General features: G+C 38.7%; 1 protein-coding gene across 1 annotated transcript in view; it reads right to left on the bottom strand.

Moving 5' to 3' along the window:
• Positions 1-22,209, bottom strand: part of LOC140234361 (protein phosphatase EYA1-like) — a 414,338-nt gene that overhangs the window by 177,016 nt on the left and 215,113 nt on the right. Inside the window, exon 2 of the mRNA XM_072314419.1 lies at positions 19,703-19,767. Within this exon, the coding sequence (XP_072170520.1) occupies positions 19,703-19,767 (65 nt within the window). The remainder of the gene's footprint in view (positions 1-19,702; positions 19,768-22,209) is intronic.

Genomic DNA, 22,209 nt, shown 5'->3' with positions numbered 1-22,209 from the left:
TACAACTGTTATAAATCTCCTACAATATGCCATGAATTCCTTACTGGCACTTAATTGAAATTATGTGGGAAAAAAAATGTGCTCTAATTAAAAAAAGAAAAGCTAAAACAGAATTAGAAAATACAGCATGCTACCAACACATCATAATATCATACAAATGTAGGATTTAACACTCCAAAGATTGTTTAAACATGTTGTTGATACTGCATTTGTACAAGTTGTCTATGATCACATAAGACATTTTTGTCAGTGAGTAACATAAGCATCAAAACTCTTGTGTACCGATTTCATTTATCTTTGCCTATTGGTGATATTATCTCAAATGAGAATACTTTGCACAACTCTGATTATTTTCAAAACTATCCAAACTATCCTTGTTTTTCAAATTCATGAAATTTTGTTCTGGTTGTTGTTATCATTGCTGTTGTTGTTGTTGTTTTGTGTAAGTCTACAAAATGCACAGAGCAGAATTCACTTGAAAATTTCGCACTGCAAAATTATTCTATGTTTACAGTACTTAGGTGGTGGGCAAATGAATATTGAGCATCCTACAAATGACAAAGTTTACTGATGGAGCATATGATATGAGCTGATATCTGGCTTTAAATCATCTAACTTCACATTTTAAATGGGAAGCACATTCTGTGAAAATTCCTTTAAAATATGTTCACGTGAAAAGAAAAAAGAAATCTGCCTCGGAAATGCTGACTGAATGCTGACTTACCAACCCATTCACGTAGATTTCACAGGACTGGGTCCGTTGCAGATAAGACAAATAGTCCGACGGCAAACTCACAATCTTGGAATCTCTTGTATATCTCACTCGCACGAATTCCAATCTCCTCAACAGCCGCGTAAGAATGAGATGACAAGCGATGCCTCGAGACCTGCGTCGTACTCCCGCAAAGATCGATCGGAATCCGCTTGATTTGGATAGTCTTTGCTCTTTTTTTTTTTTTGAGGACGTGGAAAGAAAATATCAGAATTTCTCCAGTCTATACATGATGTGATTCCTCAGAGGCTAATTTACTTGCAGGACCAATTACTGACAAGATTCCGTCTGTCAATGTTGAGTGGGGAAAAACAAGAAATGGAGCGGAAAAAAGTGTCGGAATATCTATCAGAGTGAAGAACAAGTGGAGTATATCTCAAACAAACTTGGCGCTATCACTCCACGAGAAATCAATCACTGTCACAATGAACTGGATGAATGTTTGCAAGTCTTCATATCACAGGGGGGTGTAAGCTTTTACGTCCATATCATACAGCAAATGTATGTAAGCAGGTTGCCTCACTCTTCTGGACGCTGCTGCATATCCCCTTGCCAAGGCAACGCAGGGTTTCCCCCTGCAGGTCGATTGTCACTGTGCACTCACCGCAACGAGTCCGGCGTAGAGAGGGGGAAAGTCTGGCGGAGGACAAGCGAGAGCTCGGTCGGCGAGTGAAGCGGTTTGTGCGCAAGAAGAAGAGGAATATCCTTGAATGTGGCAGAAGAAAAAAAAAATCCTTTCACGCAACTAGAGAAATGGAAGATTCTCTCCTGGATACAGAAGATTCACAGGCAAGACAATTTTTTTTTTTTTTTTTGGGGGGGGATGATAAAAGCTGTAGTGAACAGGTGCCAACGCTACTAGTCTACAGAGAAATACACCTTAAGCATACAAGAAGCAGAGCTCCTCCTAGTCAGAGCATGAGACGGTGCAGCAAGCATGCGAGAGGGGTTGTACTCCTGTGCGTTGTCGTAGCAAATTCAATACAGCGTGGCGGGGATCGGCTTTCCACTGAACCTCGGCTTGCCGACGACGCGACGGACGGACACACCAGCGGGGGAAGTTGGCCGGCTGCGGTGAACCAAGGAGAGATGCCCCAACAGCAAGGCTGGTGGTGTGGGGGATGGATAGGGAGGGTATGAGCCCGTGAGCTAACCAGAAGAAGATGGTGGGGAAATAACAAAAACCCACTCAGGTTCCCAAACTCCAGAGGCAGATGTGATGAAGATGGGATGGTTAAAACAGTTGACTAAAATGTTATCAAAAGATCCTAGCGAGTTTACCAATAGCACGCTCCATCAAATGTTAATGAGTGGTTAAACTTCTTCTTAGGCCTGTTCCAGATCACTTCTTCTTCAAGCAGGGCAGGAGGGCCGCGGGAGCTTTGGGGGAGGGCTCCTCGCAAGTTTCTCGTCGTAATTCCAGTCGGCCACTTACAAAACAGGATGCAAACAGATATCTATCGCCGAGATGCTATAAACCCCTTCACATGTGTTCAAGAATCTCTCTTCCACCTCTATCAAACTTTTTTTCCCCCTTCTCTCTCTTTCTCGCTCTTAAAGGGGGGAAGGATGGCGGGAAGGGATCCGGTGAGAGTAAACACGGCCAGAGTTTGGTGAAAATGAGCTCGTTGTGGACTGAAGATAATGTGATGAAATCAAACACCAATTGCGGTAAACGGAGAATACTAGAAAACGAATCAAACGGTTTACGTTACTCCCTCTTCGGAGACTGAGCACCGAGTGCGTGAAAACGAGACCTAAATCTACCAGAAGGATCCGGACGCGATGCAAGAGCACTGATCAGTGTGCGTAGCCCTCTGTACCTTTCGGGACAGAAAGACGAAAAATGTGACAAAATTTTGAGGGAAAGACAATGTTCGAGAGGGTTTTAGACCCAATCCAATTTCCAAGCTGCTAGACGAGCTGCTGAGGGGGTATGTGCTGCGAGATGCCGAGCCAGCAGCACAGGCGCGGATGATGGTCTGCTAGAGGTATGGAGCCGCTGAAATGGAGCTCACCAAATCACAGTGCACAGAGTTTGCGAACTCAGTGTTGTGTGTGCGTGTGTGTGTACATGTTTTGTGTGTGTGTGTGTGTGTGTGTGAGAGAGAGTATGTGATGACGGTGCCCACATGAATACACACTCCGTACTGCATAATGACAGCATGTGTGTGTGTGTGTGTGTGTGTGTGTATCTGTGCGTGGTGTGTTAATGTTTGTGTGTATCTCACTCTTGAATGAGTGCGTGTGAGTGTACACTGCAGTTATTGTGCATGCAGTTGGTTCACCATTTTTTTTTCTTTTCTGCCATCCTTTTTTTTTTTTCTTATATTTCCAACCACTCAGAGCACAGGGCTTTATCATGCAGATCAGCCTGCCACTTGCTCTCGACCAATCACAGGCGGCCTGGCTCAGGCAAGGAGGTGAGAGAGTGAGAAGAATAGGGATATGCATGGACAGAAAGAAGTGAGGCAGGAGAAAGAAGAAAGAAAAGGGAGACAGAAAGAAAGGAAGAGAGAGAGGGAGGGAAAGAGGGAGAGGGGAAAAGAGAGGGGGGAGTCCAACTCCACACAGAATAGAATGAGGAGGGGGTTTTTTTCTCCCTCTCTTTCTCCCAAATACTGTAACACCCGCGCCAAGGATAGCCAGGCGTATACATATATAAACTGGATTCACTGGAGAATGTTTAATTCATGTGCTACACATTACATCTTCAAAGCAACATTCCAATCCATGTTTAATGCTAGCCCTGATGATATCTTTCAAAGCACCACATACTCTAGACAGGAACAGAATCACTAGCAAAAGGCAATCAACTTATTCAAACTTTATGGGCACTTGGGTAAGACAAGCCCCTACCTTCTCGTCAACTCTAATTCTAGTGTCGATTACAGGGAATTTTGTTTACTTATAGAGCTTTTCGGATGATATTCTGTCCTATCTAATTTAGATAGAGTCTTAACCACAAAGATTATGATTTTTCTTTCTTCTTCTTTTTTTGTCTATTTGGAAATATCATCCCTGTTTTCAACAGAGTGCCTATTTGCATTCAGGGCTGTTTCTGCTGAAATGGCTATCACCTGAGCAATGTATAAATTACCAATACTGTGTTCTTGTTTTCAAAATAAAAAATATTCTAATACCAAATCATTCAAAATCACTGATTTGTATAAAGGATCTATAAATTATAGGACATGTTATTCTTTGACATGCCCCTTTAAACTTCCCAGCCCAAAAAACAGAATATGAAAGAAATTATTTGCATATGCTGGAGCCAGTTTGTTTAATGCACTCCCTGTAAATGCTCAAACATGTACATCTCTTTATGGATAAAAAAAACAAACAAGCAAAGCCATATATTGTATGTCCCCAAAAAAAAAATTACAACGGGACCCTCCGTAATGATATCTTTAAAAATAGAGAATCAATCTAAATACAAATTCAGGGTATGAAACTATAACTCATTGCCCACATCTTATAGAAAACCCCATCCGATTTGCTTCAGTGGTCAAAGAGAAATTATGAATTTTGTAGAGGATGTCAGGAATCTCTTCCCTCCAAGTTCTGTCTATTGTATTCATACACAAGAGCATCGAAGTGCTAAAATTGGAAGAATCAGACTCATGACATGCTTTACAACAATCTACATTTCTCTGTGACGGCTTAACCAAATTGAATGGGGTTTTCTGCAAAATAGAGCTAAGATGTTATATTCTAAGACCCTGAAGTAGCATTTAGACAGGTCAATCATATTGGGTGTTATCAATTCGAAAATCTGATTGTAATTTTTTTGGGGGGACATACTGTATAGTTATTCAATTGATTCAATAAATTGAACAATCAACTGAACAGCATTGTATAAGTGTATATCCATGTATCTATGTATACTAATTTATCATAATTCCACTCTCAATGTAGCCTATGTAGTTTACAATGTTAAACACAACTGTTTTGTATTTTGTTTATCATGTAGAATGATGTTTTCATTGCAATTGACTGACAAATTGCCCTGCATCAACGTGAATAAGTATATCGTCGCTGGGGTGACAAAACCTCGTATCTCAAAATTGTCAAATGTTCAGGAGAGCGAAAAAACATGGCGGCCAAAGCACTATAGTGAATGGGAAAGCCTTCTCTTTGACATGCCATGGTGGCTTCATTTTTGGAGTAAGACAGTTAGGATTTGGCCAAGACATCACTTGACCCATTATTTGACCATTAAGCTAAAAAAAAAATTTAGACATTTTTGAGATACGAGGTCTTGTCACCCCAGCGACGATATATATTATTTAAATCTATTTAAATGTTAAATTTATTAGAATCTAAATTTATTATTACAAATATTTACGTCGATATAGGGTAATTTGTCAATCAGTTGCAATGAAAACATCTCAACAGAAGAATTTCATGAATTTGAAGAATGATGCCTGTTACTACTGCAGGGCACCTCTGGAAAGCAGTTTTACAAAAGTGAACAGGCCAACCCTGCAGTATGAAATAAATATAACAAAATAGATAATAAAATAATAAAGCAATAAGATCAGATAAAACAAATAAAACAAAATATACTATGGTAATATCGTAATAAAATCAGAGGCATTGATGGGGGTTTATGGCTAAAAAGGATTCTAAAGAAAGGAAAGTGGAGCATATAGATGGAGAGAGAGACCGGCATAAAAGGAGGTAGAGCACACTAATGGTAACAGATGAAAGGAAAAGGGTAAGAAGAAGCGGTAAAATGGAACCAGAGTGGCACTGTGATAGGAGAATATATGCATGGCTCCGTTGCCTGGTTGGGCTGCTTTGGAAAAAAAAGAGGCAGGCAAGCCCCTCCGCTCCTGTCCGACCTCAGTTCATGGGTTACGGGGAGGAGAGAGAGCCTGGTCCAACAAACCCGAGGTGGTGGAGGTGGAGAGAATGGCGGTGACACGCAGTGACCCCTTCGGCAGCCGGAACGAGGAAGCCCAACACAGATGAATACCCCGCTCCGCCGGGGTCTGGACGCAGACGCACTTCACCGCTCACTCGCGACTATTATTCATCGGACCTTCACACCTTCTTTCCACAGCACTCATACCACTTCTTGAGTCTGTCATAACACAACGAATGTTCCTACCAATCTCATGCCACTGGTATAAATACTCCATCTCAGAGTGCTGGTTGTTCCCCCCCCCCCCCTCCTTTTGTTTCTTCACTCTTGATTTATGAAATATCATGGGGAGAAATAATTGCTAGCTCCTGCTAACTGCTGGCTGGGAGAATGTGATCATGTTTGCCAAACTTGTCACAATCATCCAAGCATACTTCACATAAGTGTTGCAACTAACTATCAAACCATCCAGAGGAAACAATAAAAAAAAAAGAAGAATCATGCGACATATTTCAGGAAAAACAATTTATTCAAGACATATCTGCCACTTGTGTGTCTACAGCAAAGATATACTGCTTGGAGGAATTCAAACTGAGAAATATCTTTTCCTGACAATATAACAATCTGCACTTTGCAGTTTTCACATTTTCAAAACACCCCAAAAACTTTAATATTTGTGTACAAAGCTTCTTAACTTTCACCTTCTTCTCAAACTTCTTTCATATTGCCTCCAACTGTCTATCTTTCAAACCTTTTTTACGTTGTTACTTTCATTTTCTTCATCCTTGTCACCAATTCTAAACTAACTCACATCAAATCCTCATGAAAACTATATCATCCAATCATAACACTGTCATTTGATAATTCTCCAGCACTCTTCCAACCACTCTAGTCAATAGTCTTTCTAGGCTTAAAAATCAAATCTATTCTTTCTACTCTATGATCTTCCTTAAAGGAAACCAAAACCCAAAGAGAAATGTGGATTGAGTGAAGCATGTTGAATTTTCTTTATATTTTCTTTATATTGTTGTCCACGCATGACGTCATGAACTCTAGTAGTCTCCTCAACCAGCTGTTCCAACACCAAAGCTTTAAAAATTCGTAACTTTTCCATCGATTGTCTGATTTTCCTCAAACTTTCACTGATGTGTTCTACTGATGTTGCTGATTTTCACTCAATCCACATTTCTCTTTGGGTTTTGGTTTCCTTTAAACTTGACTGGAGATTATTGCATGGATTTACAAACTGAAACAAACAAATAAGATTCTCACAAACATGACCAGATACAAACAGCAGGATACATGAATAGATGATAGGAAACTTGCATATCCATGTGGGGATATTCCTTGAAGGGATACATGAAAGGATGAAAGGAAACTTGCGAATCCACGTGGGGATATTCCGTGAAGAAAATGCCAAAAACAAAACAACACAAAAACACAGAGCCATTACTTCTTACACATTTTCCTCTTGACACTCTGCCTTTTGTAACCCTCAGTAAACCCTGACAACAGGAAGCATTAGAAGCCCAGTGCCACTGCTCACGAGAAGGAAATGAAAATGCTGAGATTTGTTATTCTACTCTTAATACATGCATTCATTAACCACATACCACGCAACAGGAACAACCACATCCTTGGAAAATACATCTTTTTTTTCTTTTCTTTTTTAATTTCTTTGCCTCCTTCAAAGAATGGGTACCACAGGATTGCTTTGCTAAGCAGGAAGGATTCCATACTGGTTCAACTTTGCCCAACATACCTGAAAAACTCATTGCCTTCAAGTTCAAGAATCATATTTAAAGGGAATTTTAAAGGGACAGTGTTCTTTTGTAGAAACTAAAAGATAGATGTATTTAGATGTGAATATTTATCCATTTATCTATCTATCTATCTATCTATCTATCTATCTATCGATCTATCTATCTCTCTACAAACTGTATATGCCATATATTTATTAGCAAGGCTAGTTTTTTGCAAATCGGGACTTCCCGACAAAGCAAACAAAAGAAATGTATTAGTTTACCAGAAAGAATTTACATCCCGGGGGGGGGGGGGGGGGGGTGCAAAAACATGATAGGTATCAACGTATTGACATTTCAGATGCACTTCACCAATCTGTTCAGGGTAATGTCTATCTCTGCTTCCAAAACTTTTGAAACTGTCACAAACTGTCTATACTGCATCCTCCTCACATGCATTTCTCTCAAAGGCTGACAATAAAGTACAACATAATCATTTCTGCATTGCTGTTTTTCACTTTGTTTATCTGTGTCTCTCTCCTATTATCTTTTGAATGTAAGGTACATCTGCTCACTTTTGGGGGTTTCTCTCTTATTCTATTTTTCAGAGATATACCTGCTCACTTGAAGAGTTTGTTTGCAAAAACCGATGTCCATTTTTGAAGATTTTCAAGTATTGTCTCTGTCATAAAGTACAAAATAATATTTTTAAAATGATATATTGATCAGTACATATAGATGTACATTTTTAAAGTTATGGTGAAAAGAAGCAAAAATTTTATTATTCTCTTTATTTTTCTTGACTTTTAATCGCAAATATCTCCATTTGGCAAATATGGACTTATCGGTTTTTGCGAACAAACACTTCACTTATTCCCATTTTGTGTTTCTCTCACTCTTTTTCTTCCATCAATGGTTTTCCTTTTAGTTATCATGTTCCACTTTGTCTTCACTTCCTAGTTTCTACTTGTTTCCATCTTTCCCATGCTATTTCATCATTTCTCCTTTTCTACCACCCCTCTCTCCCTCTCTCTTATCACAACCTCTTCATTTACTGACCTCTTTTCTCCTTTTTCTGTCTAACTTCTTTCTCTCTGTTTTTTTTTCTCTCTCTCTCACTCTCTCTTCCTGTCCTATTTTCTCTTCCCTCTAGCTTCTTCATTACATCACACTCTCTCTTTTTTCTCTAAATATACTCCTTCTCTTTATATTTCTATCTATTTTTCTTCCTTTCCATCTTTCTATCTATCTCTCTCTCTCTCTCTATCTGTCTCTATATAGCTTTATAATTATTTTATGTTTCTTCTCTTCTTTTCTATCTTGACCTTTTCATCATTCTCTCCCTGTCTTTCCTTATTTATCTCTCTCTTAATGTTCTATCTTTATTTCTTTTTCTCTTCTTTTCCCTCTATTCTTCCTTTCTATCTCCCCCTTCTCTCTTTCTGCTTCTACATGTTTATCCCTTTTGTAATATATTATCTATCTCTTTTATACAAATAATTTTATCATTTTTTTTCTTCATTCCCCTCTTTCTTCCTTTCTATCTACATTTTGTATCTATCTACATATTTATCTATCTTTCTATTTATCTATCATTTATCTATCTATCTATTTATCATTTACCTATCTATCTATAATCTATCTATCTATCTATCTATCTATCTATCTATCTATCTATCTATCTATCTATCTATCTATCACCTATCTATCTCTCCATCTCTCTCTGTCTCTCTGTTTCTCTCTTAATTTCCTCTCCATCCATCTTGCATCCTTCTCCTTCCCCGTCTCCAATCAGGTCTCCCAAGTCCTGTCTGAGATTGGGGTCAGTCCAAAAGCAGCGGGCAATTAATTGGCAGCAAACGTCTAGTATCTCGCACCGCTAATGATGCTAACTCAATTGATTTCTCCGGGGACGTTTGAGACATGCGGCCTATTCAGCCAACGGAGGACCTCTGTCTCCCCCTTCGCGTGCGCTCATATGCTCACGATTTTTGGGGGTATAGGAATAAGGGAATATGGAAAAAAGACGATGACCAACAAGAAAACATAACTGATAGAAGAAGAGACTCTGGTCAGTATATCGCCCTCCTGAGGATGATACCACCCCCCCCCCCCCCCCCGGTTCTCTACCCTAACCCCATAGATAGAGATCAAATTCAAACAATTTCACAATTGCCTTCAGATTTGGGTATGGGGCCTGGTTATAGTTGGTCATGGATTTTGGAGGAGAAAAGAAACCAAATTTACATCAAATAAACTTTGAATTCCTCTTAGAATTAAATGCTCTTTAATATTTCTTAAGAGTTTTCTCATTATCTCAACAACAACAAAAAATCATCATAAAAAAATGTTGGAAACTTCACGTCCCATCTCAACCGAAACTGTATGATCCCTTTAATCACACCTGCATTATCACATAATATATCATTCCTCATACCTACCAAATTTATTCGCTGAAATAATTTTTACATGCAAGCATTCAGTTTGAAGTCCATTGAGTGGGGGGGGGGGGGTGAAATTACAGCAGTGAGTATAATGAGGGGAGGAATCATGGTTACGCTACTCACCAGGTCGGATTGACTTTATACCATGCACGGTCAGGTTGGTCACCCTGGGAAGTAACCATGGCATCGACAAGCTTCTCAACCCCGCCCCTCTCCTTGCTGCCTCGTTGAGCAAATCCTCTCCCCGAACACAAACACATCCCCAGTCCCCGCTCCTGATACCACCACCACCACTACCACCACCACCTAAATATCACCTTGTAACAAATCCCCTTCTTTGTTCCCCTCCCCTGCTAGTCAGCCAGCCTGCCCGGCTGCATAAAGTCCCCTGCTAATGTGGGCCAGGTTGTTTTGAGAGCTAACTGAGCGGCTAATGACATTATTTAGGGTTCATTTCCAACAGTCAAGTGAAGTGAGTAAAGTTCCCCCCCCCAATCCCCATTCTTTTTAAAGCATCCTTTACAGGCCACAGAGTGGTGGCACAGGTTTCCAAGACCCAGTAGCATGGGGATACCATGGAGTTACCATTGAGTGGGAAGGCAGACTCGGTGTGGATACATTCAAGAATCTCTTTAACCCATTGAAGACTAGTCCCCCCCCCCCTCCCCCCCCCCCCTCCCCCAAGTATACTCGGGCAGGTGTCTATGGGAAATGCGTGTTGCAGCAAAAAATCATTCCATCCTCAACGGGTTAAAGAATTGTTACAAAGAATCTCACGTGGAATCCACCGTTACCGAGGATTGTATACTTCAATGCACATATTTGACTGGTGCTATTCACTTTTTTTTTAAAACGTACCCTGGTGAGTAGCTAATGAAGTGGGCCACCCAGGAATTGTTGGTCTTTCATGTCCATCTACGACATAACATTATGCATGAGTATTTCTGAGCAGGTGTCTATGGGAAACGTGTGTTATAGCAAAACCAGCTCATCTTAACCTGTTGAGGACGAGTCTCAAATATACTCGGGTAAGCGTCTACGGGAAATGCGTTTTGTAGCAAAATCAGTCTGTCCTCAACAGGTTAAATGGATTAAAGAAATATCACAGACTTTAAAAAACAAGCAGTGCCATACAAACACTCAAAGTATTAAGAGATGATGTCGAGGAATTTTCAGTCAATGTTATCAATGTACTATTGAATGACTGTGTAATGTATGTGGAAAGTGGCACTTAAACAAATTGGAATTCAAATTGATAAAAATAAAATGGGTCTGTACTGATATTCTGAAAGTCAGTGTCACACTAATAGATATAGAATGTAGATATGCCTTCCTGTTGATCACCACTTCTGAAATATGCCAATAATCTGAAGAAAAGCTGCACAAATTGCTTTACTAGTATCAAAATTGAATCAGAACAATGAGCTACTGTCTCACTGCACTCCAACTACATGTAATAGCACAATGGAATCAACCTTTGACCTGAGAATACATAATCAACAAAAGGAAAGACAGAAAGAGAGATTGCCAATTTGATGCAATATGGTGGCCTGGGGTACCAAATGAAAATTTGCCATTTTGTTGATTTTTTTTTCAGGACTGTACCCTGGGTAACCAAAATATGTGCACAAATAATATTTAGTATTATTATGCACAGAACTGTTTTCATGTCAGTTAATATGCAACTATCAATGCATGCAAATAATAACTTTTTTTCCTTATTCACATGCTCTGTTGTAATCTTCACTGTTTAATATTATTGTGCATGTTGTTGTAAGTACTGATTGTATCATGTTTGCAAGGAAAATCGGCATTGGGATCATTATCACCACGCTGATGATGAGAAAATAGTTGCCATGACAACATTGCACAACTGTATGACAATGGACACGAGATGGCGCTACACAACGGCGTACCTCGGCTTACGGCAGTACCCCAATGTAAGGCATGCCGAATTTTGTGATAGTGGCACATGGAAAGGTAGTGATTCATTGTTAACCTAAGAGCAATCTAGGGGGAGATGAGCAAATTGTCATCTCACTCTCTCCCTAACTATCAACATGGTTAAAGGTATTGTTTGCCATAGGGTGCGGTGACTAAAAAAAATGTTCAAGTTATCCCATTTGATGCATAATGCGTAGTTAAGTTTTATTACAAAACATCCTACCATGTAAAAATTTCACAAAAAGCCAAAATATATGGAGATATCACTATTTTTCTCAATAAACCATAACTGTAGACGGTTATTCCAGAAACAATATTGTTCACATTTGGTATATTCAAAGATACCTAACATTGATTATACTGATTAACATCTATGAATTGGTTGTTTCTATCTCTACCTCACATCAAAGGACTATTTTGAAGCACTTAAGCTGGGTGTTTGTTTCATCTGCAAATGGTAAATAATGCCTTTCATCAAAATTAATCAAAACAATGAGCTACCATCTTAGAGTGCTCTGACTACTTATAGCAGGATAGAATATTTAACTGAGAATACATAAACAGAACTTAAAGGGGAAGGCTAGTAACTGATCAGTGGGAATCAGTGGAAATGCTGGGAGATGATTGTTCCAATCCTTATGGGATTCATTCAAGAGTTCATTGTATATCTATTGTTGTGAGAAAATGATTTGCTTCAGAACGGTCTCATATTCAAGTAATGTGCAGATTAATGCTCCGTCACTGACCAGGGATGCTAACCTGGAAGCATTAAACTGCACATTACTTGAATATGAGACCATTCTGAAGCAAATCATTTTCACACAACAATAGATATACAATGAACTCTTGAATGAATCCCATAAGGATTGGAACAATCATCTCCCAGCATTTCCACTGATTCCCACTGATCAGTTACTAGTCTTCCCCTTTAAAAAGCACTCCGACAGCGAAGACCTCTGCCAAGCAGCTACTTTCCACCGATGATTTCGCCCGGCTTCCCAATAGAGAAGCCTTTGTTACGTCATAAACCATCAGCTGCGCGGCACGCCTTGCAATAGCAGAAACCAGAGCATGCGCTTTAGTACGCATATGAAAACCTCAAAATGCACAGCTTGAACTCCCAAGTTCATTGACTCCTACCAGCCAAAATATCTAAAATCCTTCATAAAATCCATAAAAATTTCCTACCGAAATTTAATCATCTGTTCTTTGTGTCATTCTCAACCTTTTCTGCAAGTTTCATCCGAATTTGTGCACAACTTTTTGAGTTATTTTGCACACAGACAAACAAACAAACAAACCAACAACGATGGAGGTAAAAAGGAAAAACAGAAAGACAGATTACCAATGTGATGGTGACACATGGATAGACACTGATTCACTGCCCACATAAGAGCAAGAGAGAGGGAGAGATGAGCAAAATTGTGATCTCATTCTCCCCCTCGCTATCAAGACGGTCGAGGGTTCTGGGTCGTCTAATTAGAGGGTAGACCAAGAGACAAGACAATGGAGAAGACGGAGGAGGTGACAAGGGAGAACAAAGGCACCAGAAGGAGACAGGATGGGGGTGGGGGAGAAGAGAGGTTAGAGGAGGGGAAGGACAGAATGATGGGTGGAACAATGAGTTGTGATTCAGACAAGGTCGGTCGTCCCCCAACGAGGTGAAAAGGTGCCCGATGATGCGGCATGATGGTGGTCATTGACCTCGCCAACACGGGACGACCAACAAACAGAGAGACAGAGAGGAGGAGTATATAAGGAGAGACTGAGATGAAGAGAGAAAGAGAGTGAGAGATGAACATACTAAGGAATATATAGGTGAGAGAGAGAGAGATGAACATACTGAAGAATATATAGGAGAGAGAGATAAACATACTGAGGAATATATAGGAGAGAGAGATAAACATACTGAGGAATATATAGGAGAGAGAGAAAGATGAACATACTGTACTAAGGAATATATAGGAGAGAGAGAAAGATGAACATACTAAGGAATATATAGGAGAGAGACTGAGAGATGAACTTAAAAAGGAATATATAGGAGAGAGAGAAAGATGAACATACTGTACTAAGGAATATATAGGAGAGAGAGAGAGATGAACATACTAAGGAATATATAAGAGAGAGAGATGAACATACTGAGGAATATATGAAGAGTTTGTTTGCAAAAACCGATAAGTCCATTTTTGAAGATTTTGAAGTAAGATCTCTGTCATAAAGTACAAAATAATATCTTTTAAATGATATATTGGTCACTACATATAAAGGTACATTTATGAAGTTATGGTCTAAGGAAGCAAAAAATTTCTTATTATTCTCTTTATTTTTCTTGACCTTTAATCGCAAATATCTCCATTTGGCAAATATGGACTTATCGGTTTTTGCAAGAGGAAGAGGAATTGTTAAGAGAGAAGAGAGGTGTGACTAAGTATTACTTGTGACACCTCCTGCCCGATGGCATATATGTCACTGCCGCGGAATGACAAAAAAGAGAGTGATGATGAGGAAAGAAGGAAAGTCTTCACGATGACAAATACACAGTAAGAATAGCTCAAACAAAAACAAAAAAAAAGTAGAAAAAGGGCCAGAGAAGAGAATGATAACGAAAAAGATAGACATATATAGAAATGTATTGTTATATCATACATCATTTATATATATCATTAAAAAAAAAACAAATAGATAGTCAGATAGATAGATAGATATACAGATAGATAAATAGATAAATAGATAGATAGATAGATAAATAGGTAAATGAATGAATAAATGAATGAATGAATAAATGAATGAATGAATGAATAAATATATAAATAAATAGATAATAAGTAAGTCAATCAATCAATAAATAAATAAACAAACAAATAAATGAATGAATAAATACATAAATGAATAATACATATATATGTAGAGGTAGATATATAGGTAAATAGATACATGGAGACAAGACAGCAATACGGATGGATATAGATGAGAGAGAAATATGAGGAAGAGATAGGCATTCACTTTCATTGAGTTGAGGACAGCTGAGGGGAGGGAGGGAAGGGGTGGGGTGGGAATGGCTGGGGAATTGAGAAAGAGAATAAAATTTGATGCAGAGTTAAACACTAAAGAAGATCTTTTGATTTTTGATGCCCACAGCTGACTGTCAAAAAGTTACAAAAGCATTCTGATGGTTAATGGTTATTGACCCCCAGCCTCCGCGGCAGCATAGCAAGGACTCAAGAAAAACGGCAACAAGGTATTAAAAGATGGCAGGAGGAAGGGGGGGGGGTAAGAGAGGAGAGATACGAGAGGACAGGGGAGGATGATTCAGAGACGGAGTCTTCGGCGGAGCTTGGTGGCCGAGGATGACTGGACCAAAAAAAGTGGGAGACATGACGAGGAGAGCCCTGGGGGCCCAGATGGTCACAGCCTGGAAGAGAAGGGGGGTGGGGGGGGGGGGGTAAGACACTCGCTGACCGCGGACGGCAGTCTCGGCCAGGAAATTGAGAGAATTGTCGTTGCTACAAGTCACAATCAGCACCCAGCCATGTGTCACCATAGGTTGTATCATCCCTTAGATGGGGGAAGGGGTATAGAAGCCAAAATTAAAAGGATTGAAGAAAGAATGAGAAAAATATGCAAAAAATGTGATATTTGAGATATAAGAGGTCCTGATGAAAGGAGAGCATTCTAGATATATCAACAGACAGACAGATAGATTGATTCATATAGGGAGATGTATATATATATATATTACACACATAGATAGATAGATAGATAGATAGATAGATAGATAGATAGATAGACAGATAGAAGATAGATAGATCGATAGATAGACAGATAGATTCGTCGCCGGTCACACGAACCGACGAATCACTCGATTTTGGGTCAAATTTTCGATTTTGAGATTTTCAATCATTTCGATAGTAGACATTCCATACTACATATTCTGAAATTCTCAGTGTGTAATTCGGTGTAATTTTTACGTAGTTATCACTTTTGTAGAAGTATGTAACCATTTGTGAAAATTATTTGTTTTCCCCATAGACGCGTGTGTTAAACAATCAGGCGATTCGACGGTTCGGTGACCGCGCGTACTACATTTGTAGTACGTGCGGTCACAGAACCGACGAATCAGTGCGCATTGACTTGCGTGTAGTTTTTGAGATTCAACAGTTCATTGACCGCGCGCACAGTGCGCGTACTATGTAATACATGTGTTGACAATGACAACGCTCAATGTACATGTACATATGGACACACATGGAAAATGACAACGTTCTTTGCAGACCGAAAATACATGCATGCAGCTCTTTGACGATTTCCCGCTTATTTGTTAACAATACAATTCGTTAAAACTTCACAAGTTAGGGCAAGAATTGAAGTCTGATGTACTACAAAAATAATTGGAAATTATAGACATGAAAGTGTAGCAACCATAAGTCAAAAATGGGTTAACTTCAAACGCGATTTTCTCGAATTGTCATTCTTACTCAAACCTGAGGGATTCGTCGGTTCGTGTGACCGGCGACGGATTGATAGATAGATAGATAAACAGATAGGTAGATAGATAGATAGATAGATAGATAGATAGGAGATAGATTGATTGATAGATAGATGGATGGATAGATAAATCATATACAGTCAAACCTGTCTACAGCAGTCATCCATGTGAGACGAAAAAAGTGACCTCTATAGACAGGTGGTAGCTAAGGTAATTTTTCAAAACTGTCTTTTTTTTTCCAACGGTCATGATCTACTTTCAGCCATGCACCAATGGGTACCACCCAGAAAGCAGATCAGAAAACAAAGAAAAGAAAGCAACAGGTGATATAGGTCAAGCGGAAGAGAAGTGTCTTGAAGAATGAAAGCGTTACATTCTAACAGTTGAAACCAACAGCCAGTATGCTCTATTATACTACAGACAATGAAGGAGGCACATCACAGACTACCATCATCACATGGAATGTCCATAGACATTCTCTCAGACGTTTAACAATGTGAAGACACCTCACAATAGCCACATATCTTTTTCTCTCTTGATCGATGTTTTGGGAAATATTTGCTTTGAAATTCTAACCATTCCTTGTTTTCTTTCACCTTGTTTTTTTTTTCATCTTGAAAGAAAAAAAACCCTACCAACTATGCAGAGATGAATAAGATAGATTATGACCTTATAGATTAATTGTACAGGATTTGCTGAATTGTGGATGAAATTATCACACACCTAGAACATTGAGGATGGACTATATTATGTTAAATTTTCTTATCATTATGTTATTTTTCCTTGACGGCAAGGGGGTAACTCTCTAAATGGTGACATCCTACATAATCAAATGCACAAATAAAATCAAGCAAATATAATGACAATGACACCTGTGTTGTTTTGAGCAAACATATTTTCTCTCTCACATAAGTCAGCAGGAATCCATATGAAAAAGGCAGCTGCTGCATTAATGTTGGACATGGTTTGAATCCTCTGCGTGTTGTTGCAGAGCAAAAAGGCAGTATGTACAAGGAGTGAAGATGCATACTGGTGGTATCCCATCAGAAGGATGCTATCTCTCTCTCTCTCATACCTCTCCTCCCACCCCCCCCCCCCCCCAATTTCCCACCTTAGAGAATCCTTTTGATGAAATACTTCCAATCTGCTCAGGATTTATTCCAGTGCGGCGGCAGTGGCGGGCTCATTTCCATTCGGTCCCCTCCGTTCCGTTCCATCTTCCCCATCGCAACCACCACCACCACCACCACCACCGCCCGCATCATTACCACCATCATCATTACCATCACTGGGAACTATCTCATTCATTGACTCTTTTCACATGCAAGCCTCATCGGCTGGAGGGATTTGGGAGCAAAGCACTGACTGGAATTTGTAATTTTGCCTTGTTCACAAATGTCTCTTTCCCCTCTATTTCTTGTTTTTTTTTCCCCCATCTCCTTATTTTTCCCCCTCTTCATCTTTCTACATTTCTTTTATAGGTCTGGATGTCTGCCTTTTTCCCCGCTTTTCTTTACCAATTTTTTTTTTCTTTTTTGGAGAGGGGCTGGAAAAACATGACCGTGACTAATAAAGAAGGCAAGGACATACTAGAGATCTTTTGAGTCATACCCACTGGGTATTCTGGGCCACCCTCGCTGCATGCATCCATGTATGGATGGATGTGTGTCTGTGTCTGTGTCTGTGTGTCCATGTGTCTGTGTGCGTGTCAGGCTCACTGAATTATTCATCAGCATGTTCCATTTTCATTCATTATTTCCTCCTTTTCCTCCCTTTTCGACAAGTGCAAGCTCTTGTCCTTATCCAAGCTCGCACTCAGTGATGATTACACCAACAGCGAAATGTGCAAGAAAAAAAAAAAAAAAAAACAGATGAAAATGTTGAAAATTATAATTTCCATTTTCCACTAAATCTTCTTGTATGCACAATGTCAAGACAATGTTATCTATATAATCTATATACCCTCTATATGACATATATGGGCATGTATCCCTTTTACTTGTAATCATTGAATTTACCTCGTGCAAAACCAGAAATGTTCGCATGCATTCTAATTTCATGAGAGTTAAGATTTGAAAACGTAGGATGCACGCAAAAGTTTGCGAAAAATTCAATGCCATGAAAATACCTTGCTTTACAGTAATTTTTTGCTACAAATTGTGGATAAATAAAAAATGTTGGCTTGTCTCATACTCTAAACTCTCATAGTTATGAAGTATTATCTATATGTACATACTCTGTATACATATAAATGAAGAGCTTGCTTGCAAAAACCGATAAGTCCATTTTTGAAGATTTTGAAGTACGGTCTCTGTCATAAAGTACAAAATAATACCTTTTAAATGATATATTGGTCACTACATATAAAGGTATATTTTTGAAGTTATGGTCAAAAGAAGCAAAAAATTTCTTATTATTCTCTTTATTTTTCTTGACCTTTAATCGCAAATATCTCCATTTGACAAATATGGACTTATCGGTTTTTGCAAACAAACTCTTCATATATATGGCAAGCAAAAATATTCGCATGCTTTTATTTTTGCGCTAGTTTCTGGTTGTGCAAAATGCGCAAAAATTTCAACAACACGAAAATTTCCACTTTTACAGTATACCACTTTGTGTTCATGTAGAAGTGATAAGTATAAAAACATTACAACTGCAGATCTAACGTTAGGTCTACCTAGAGACTGAGAGTCTAGCCTATCCTAGGTAGATATATGTATCCTTAGAGGGCTTACATATTGTTGCTAAAAACGCTGAACATTCTGAAACACGAGCAAGGCAAAACTCCAACAAGGCAACTAGACTATGCACACGCACGATAACATACGAGTCAACTTTAGACATAGCTGACAATTACAACAAATCTGATGATCGGACTATCACTTGACCTAGGTCAAAGGATATTCCATGCTGTAATGCACTTTTATTTCATGCGTACTCAAAACAAGAAGTGATCACACGTTACGACTGTGTGGACTGAAGAGATCAGTTGAAAATAAAAATGACTATCACCATAAAGTGTAACAAACTTTTCTTCTCAGGTGATGTGATGGGTAAAACTATGCTTTATCACATGATCAGCTCTTAACCAATCTCATAGCAAGATTTTTAAGATGTAGAATATAATATTAGTAACTGTTGAAACAGTAGCAGTAGTAGATAGGAGGGGCATGATCCAAAATTGTAGTGATAGTTTTTGCAGCAGTTGTACTTGCAGAAGATATTGCTGCAAAGTTGTAGTGCCATTATTTCGCCCTTGCCACTGTCAACACACACAACACACCATTCCTACTAGTTATCAATGCAATCGGAACCACTTTTGAGATGAAGAAAGACGACATTCCCCCCCCCCCAAACACTTATTTGTTAGCTCCCAACTTGTCACAGCATGCACACGAAAACTGGGCTGTTCCATTCTAAATTTGGGGTTGCAACGCTTACCTGGTGGGTGTCGGTGTGTGACTCTCACCCAAACCACCTTCTGTGTCCGTTCTAGCTCGCTTCACCTGGAGAAAAAAAAATGAAAAATGAACCAAAGGAGGAAAATTAAAATCCATGACTTCATCTCATGATACATAAGGTTCTACAAAGGAATAATTTTTATAAATTTCAGGGACAACCCTGCTTCATTTTACAGTCACGAAAGTTGACATTCTCTGTCATATTCTGACACGTGCGGTCATCTATTCTTTGTAATTGAGTAAGTACCGAATAGAAATTTCAATGACAAAATTTGACGATGAGCAAAATTATCAATTTCTAATGATGAAGGCATGGCAGCAACCATCAGCACATGTTGTGGCAATTTGGTGACAATTAACTGTGCCACTTCCGTTGACTAAACATGATCGTAGTATTAAACCTTTTTAATATTGGACACATGAAATGATATGACAACGAATCCAAAGTTTCCCTACCAATGCCAAACGCAAATCTTAAGAGCAACAGCACATGGTATGGTATGTAGTGTCCAAAGTTTATAACAACCTCCCAATCAATCTCAGATGTGAAATCCAGCTATTCAAAATTCATTTTTGTCAAATATTGATCACATCATTTTCTCTTGTCATATCTCTTGTATGTAACGCTGGTGGAAGGCGCATTTTCACATTCGCATTGTGGACAATAAAACAATCAATTCAATTCAATTCAATTCAAACTCCATTTTAATCAGGCACTTTCAGATTTGTATTAATGATAATTCTTTATTTCAGCAGATCTTTTTCTTCTCTGTCCATTCGTATTGTTGAATGTAACATAATTTATGATATTGCAAATTATTACATTTCTCACTTTAATCTTTTTGTTTTCTATTGATATGATCTTTTTTTTTTTTTTTTACTTCAGTCAATCTCCGGTGTTATTGGGTTTTTGTTTTGTTTTTTGCCAATATGTTTCTTCTCTCGCTGAGAATGATATTTTTTTTTGTTCTGTATCATATTGTTTCTTTTGTATGCTGTAAACTGATATAGGCCTACAGACGCACTGAAAAACAACCCTGGGCTGAAAGTAGGGCTTTTTTTTTTCAATCGTACTGAAATAAATAAAACAACCCTAGGCTGAAAGTAGGGCTTTTTTTTTTTCAATCGTACTGAAATAAATAAAACAAACATATAACATTATTGTCTGTCTGCATCAATATAATTGTGTAAAAGAAAGAAAACATCAGCCTTCACACATCATTCATTCATTTTTCATTTCCAATAGAAACATATAAACATATTTCCAACACAAACATATAAATATATTACAGAAACATATAAATACATCACCTTCCTCCTCTCTTTTTAATCTCCATCTCTCACTCATTCTTTCTCTCTCTATCTTTCTCTTGTCCATCTGTTTTTCAGCATCTCTCATTCCTTTCCTCCTGTGATAGCTTCAGGAATATCCCCCTTTATGGAACTTTTCGATACCTTATCCAAAATGAAGCTGTAGTATAAAACGTCAGGCATAAGGTTACCAGTGTAACATCCTTCATGGGTAACACTGTTGCCGTGACAACCTCACTTTTCTTCCTCATCTCCCATCTTCCTTAATCCCCTCACTGACCCACATAGCCTCAATATTCCACCCTCATCCCTTTAAACCATTATCATTTAAATGTGCTTCACCCGCTCCCCTCAATAGCCTCACAGAACACTGATTACTTCACCTCTTTTAGCGGTGGGGGCTTTTATGCCCCCTACGTTACACAATTACTGCAACCATTCTTAGAGGGGAAAGGCTATATGTGACCCTGCACCTCAAAACAAACAAAAAGTCGCCAGATATGAATTTTTAGTCAAGACCATATTCTGAAAGAACAGACTTTAAGCTTTAAAATGATGTATAACTCAAATCAAATGGACTCTCCTAACCTATCTAAATATTGAAAAGAAAGCACAAACTCAAGAAAAGTGTGAACAGAGAAAAGAGGCTCTGAAGTACAGTGTCTATTCAAGCGCTTAATCTTCACCAAACCGTGCTGGCTGTGCGATGAATGGGACAAAAAACAGGAAGTAAACCACCAGAGTAACAACAATGAAGAGATTATTAGATTAAACTGAAATTAAGCATGCCTCATCAACACATTCTGTCCATAATTAATGCCGACTTTCAAAGCAGTAGCACTATCTTTTCAAATGTTATTAGAGTTGAAAGTGAAGAGTGTGGACAAGGTTTTTCAGAAATGAAAAAGGGATTCTTAAGACGCACATAATCACACTATTCTACCAAAAATGTTCGAGATAAACTGCTAAAAAACACACTTTCCTGTCCGTTTTATGATACCAAATTTTCATATAATGTAAAAGAAGACCCGCTCTTTCAGAAAATATGAAAAAGTCAAGTTCGGCTAGATTCACCCATTCCACTTATTTTCAGTCCTCGTGCAAAATCAGTGTGTGCGACTTTATGTTCGTTTTGAGGTGCACGGTCACATATCCACTCACAACATTTGGGCAATT

This window comes from Diadema setosum, chromosome 10 (assembly GCF_964275005.1).
Source record: "Diadema setosum chromosome 10, eeDiaSeto1, whole genome shotgun sequence".
Classification (NCBI taxonomy): Eukaryota; Metazoa; Echinodermata; class Echinoidea; order Diadematoida; family Diadematidae; genus Diadema; species Diadema setosum.
Note: the sequence above shows the minus strand (reverse complement) of the source record. Positions and strands in the feature narration are given on the sequence as shown.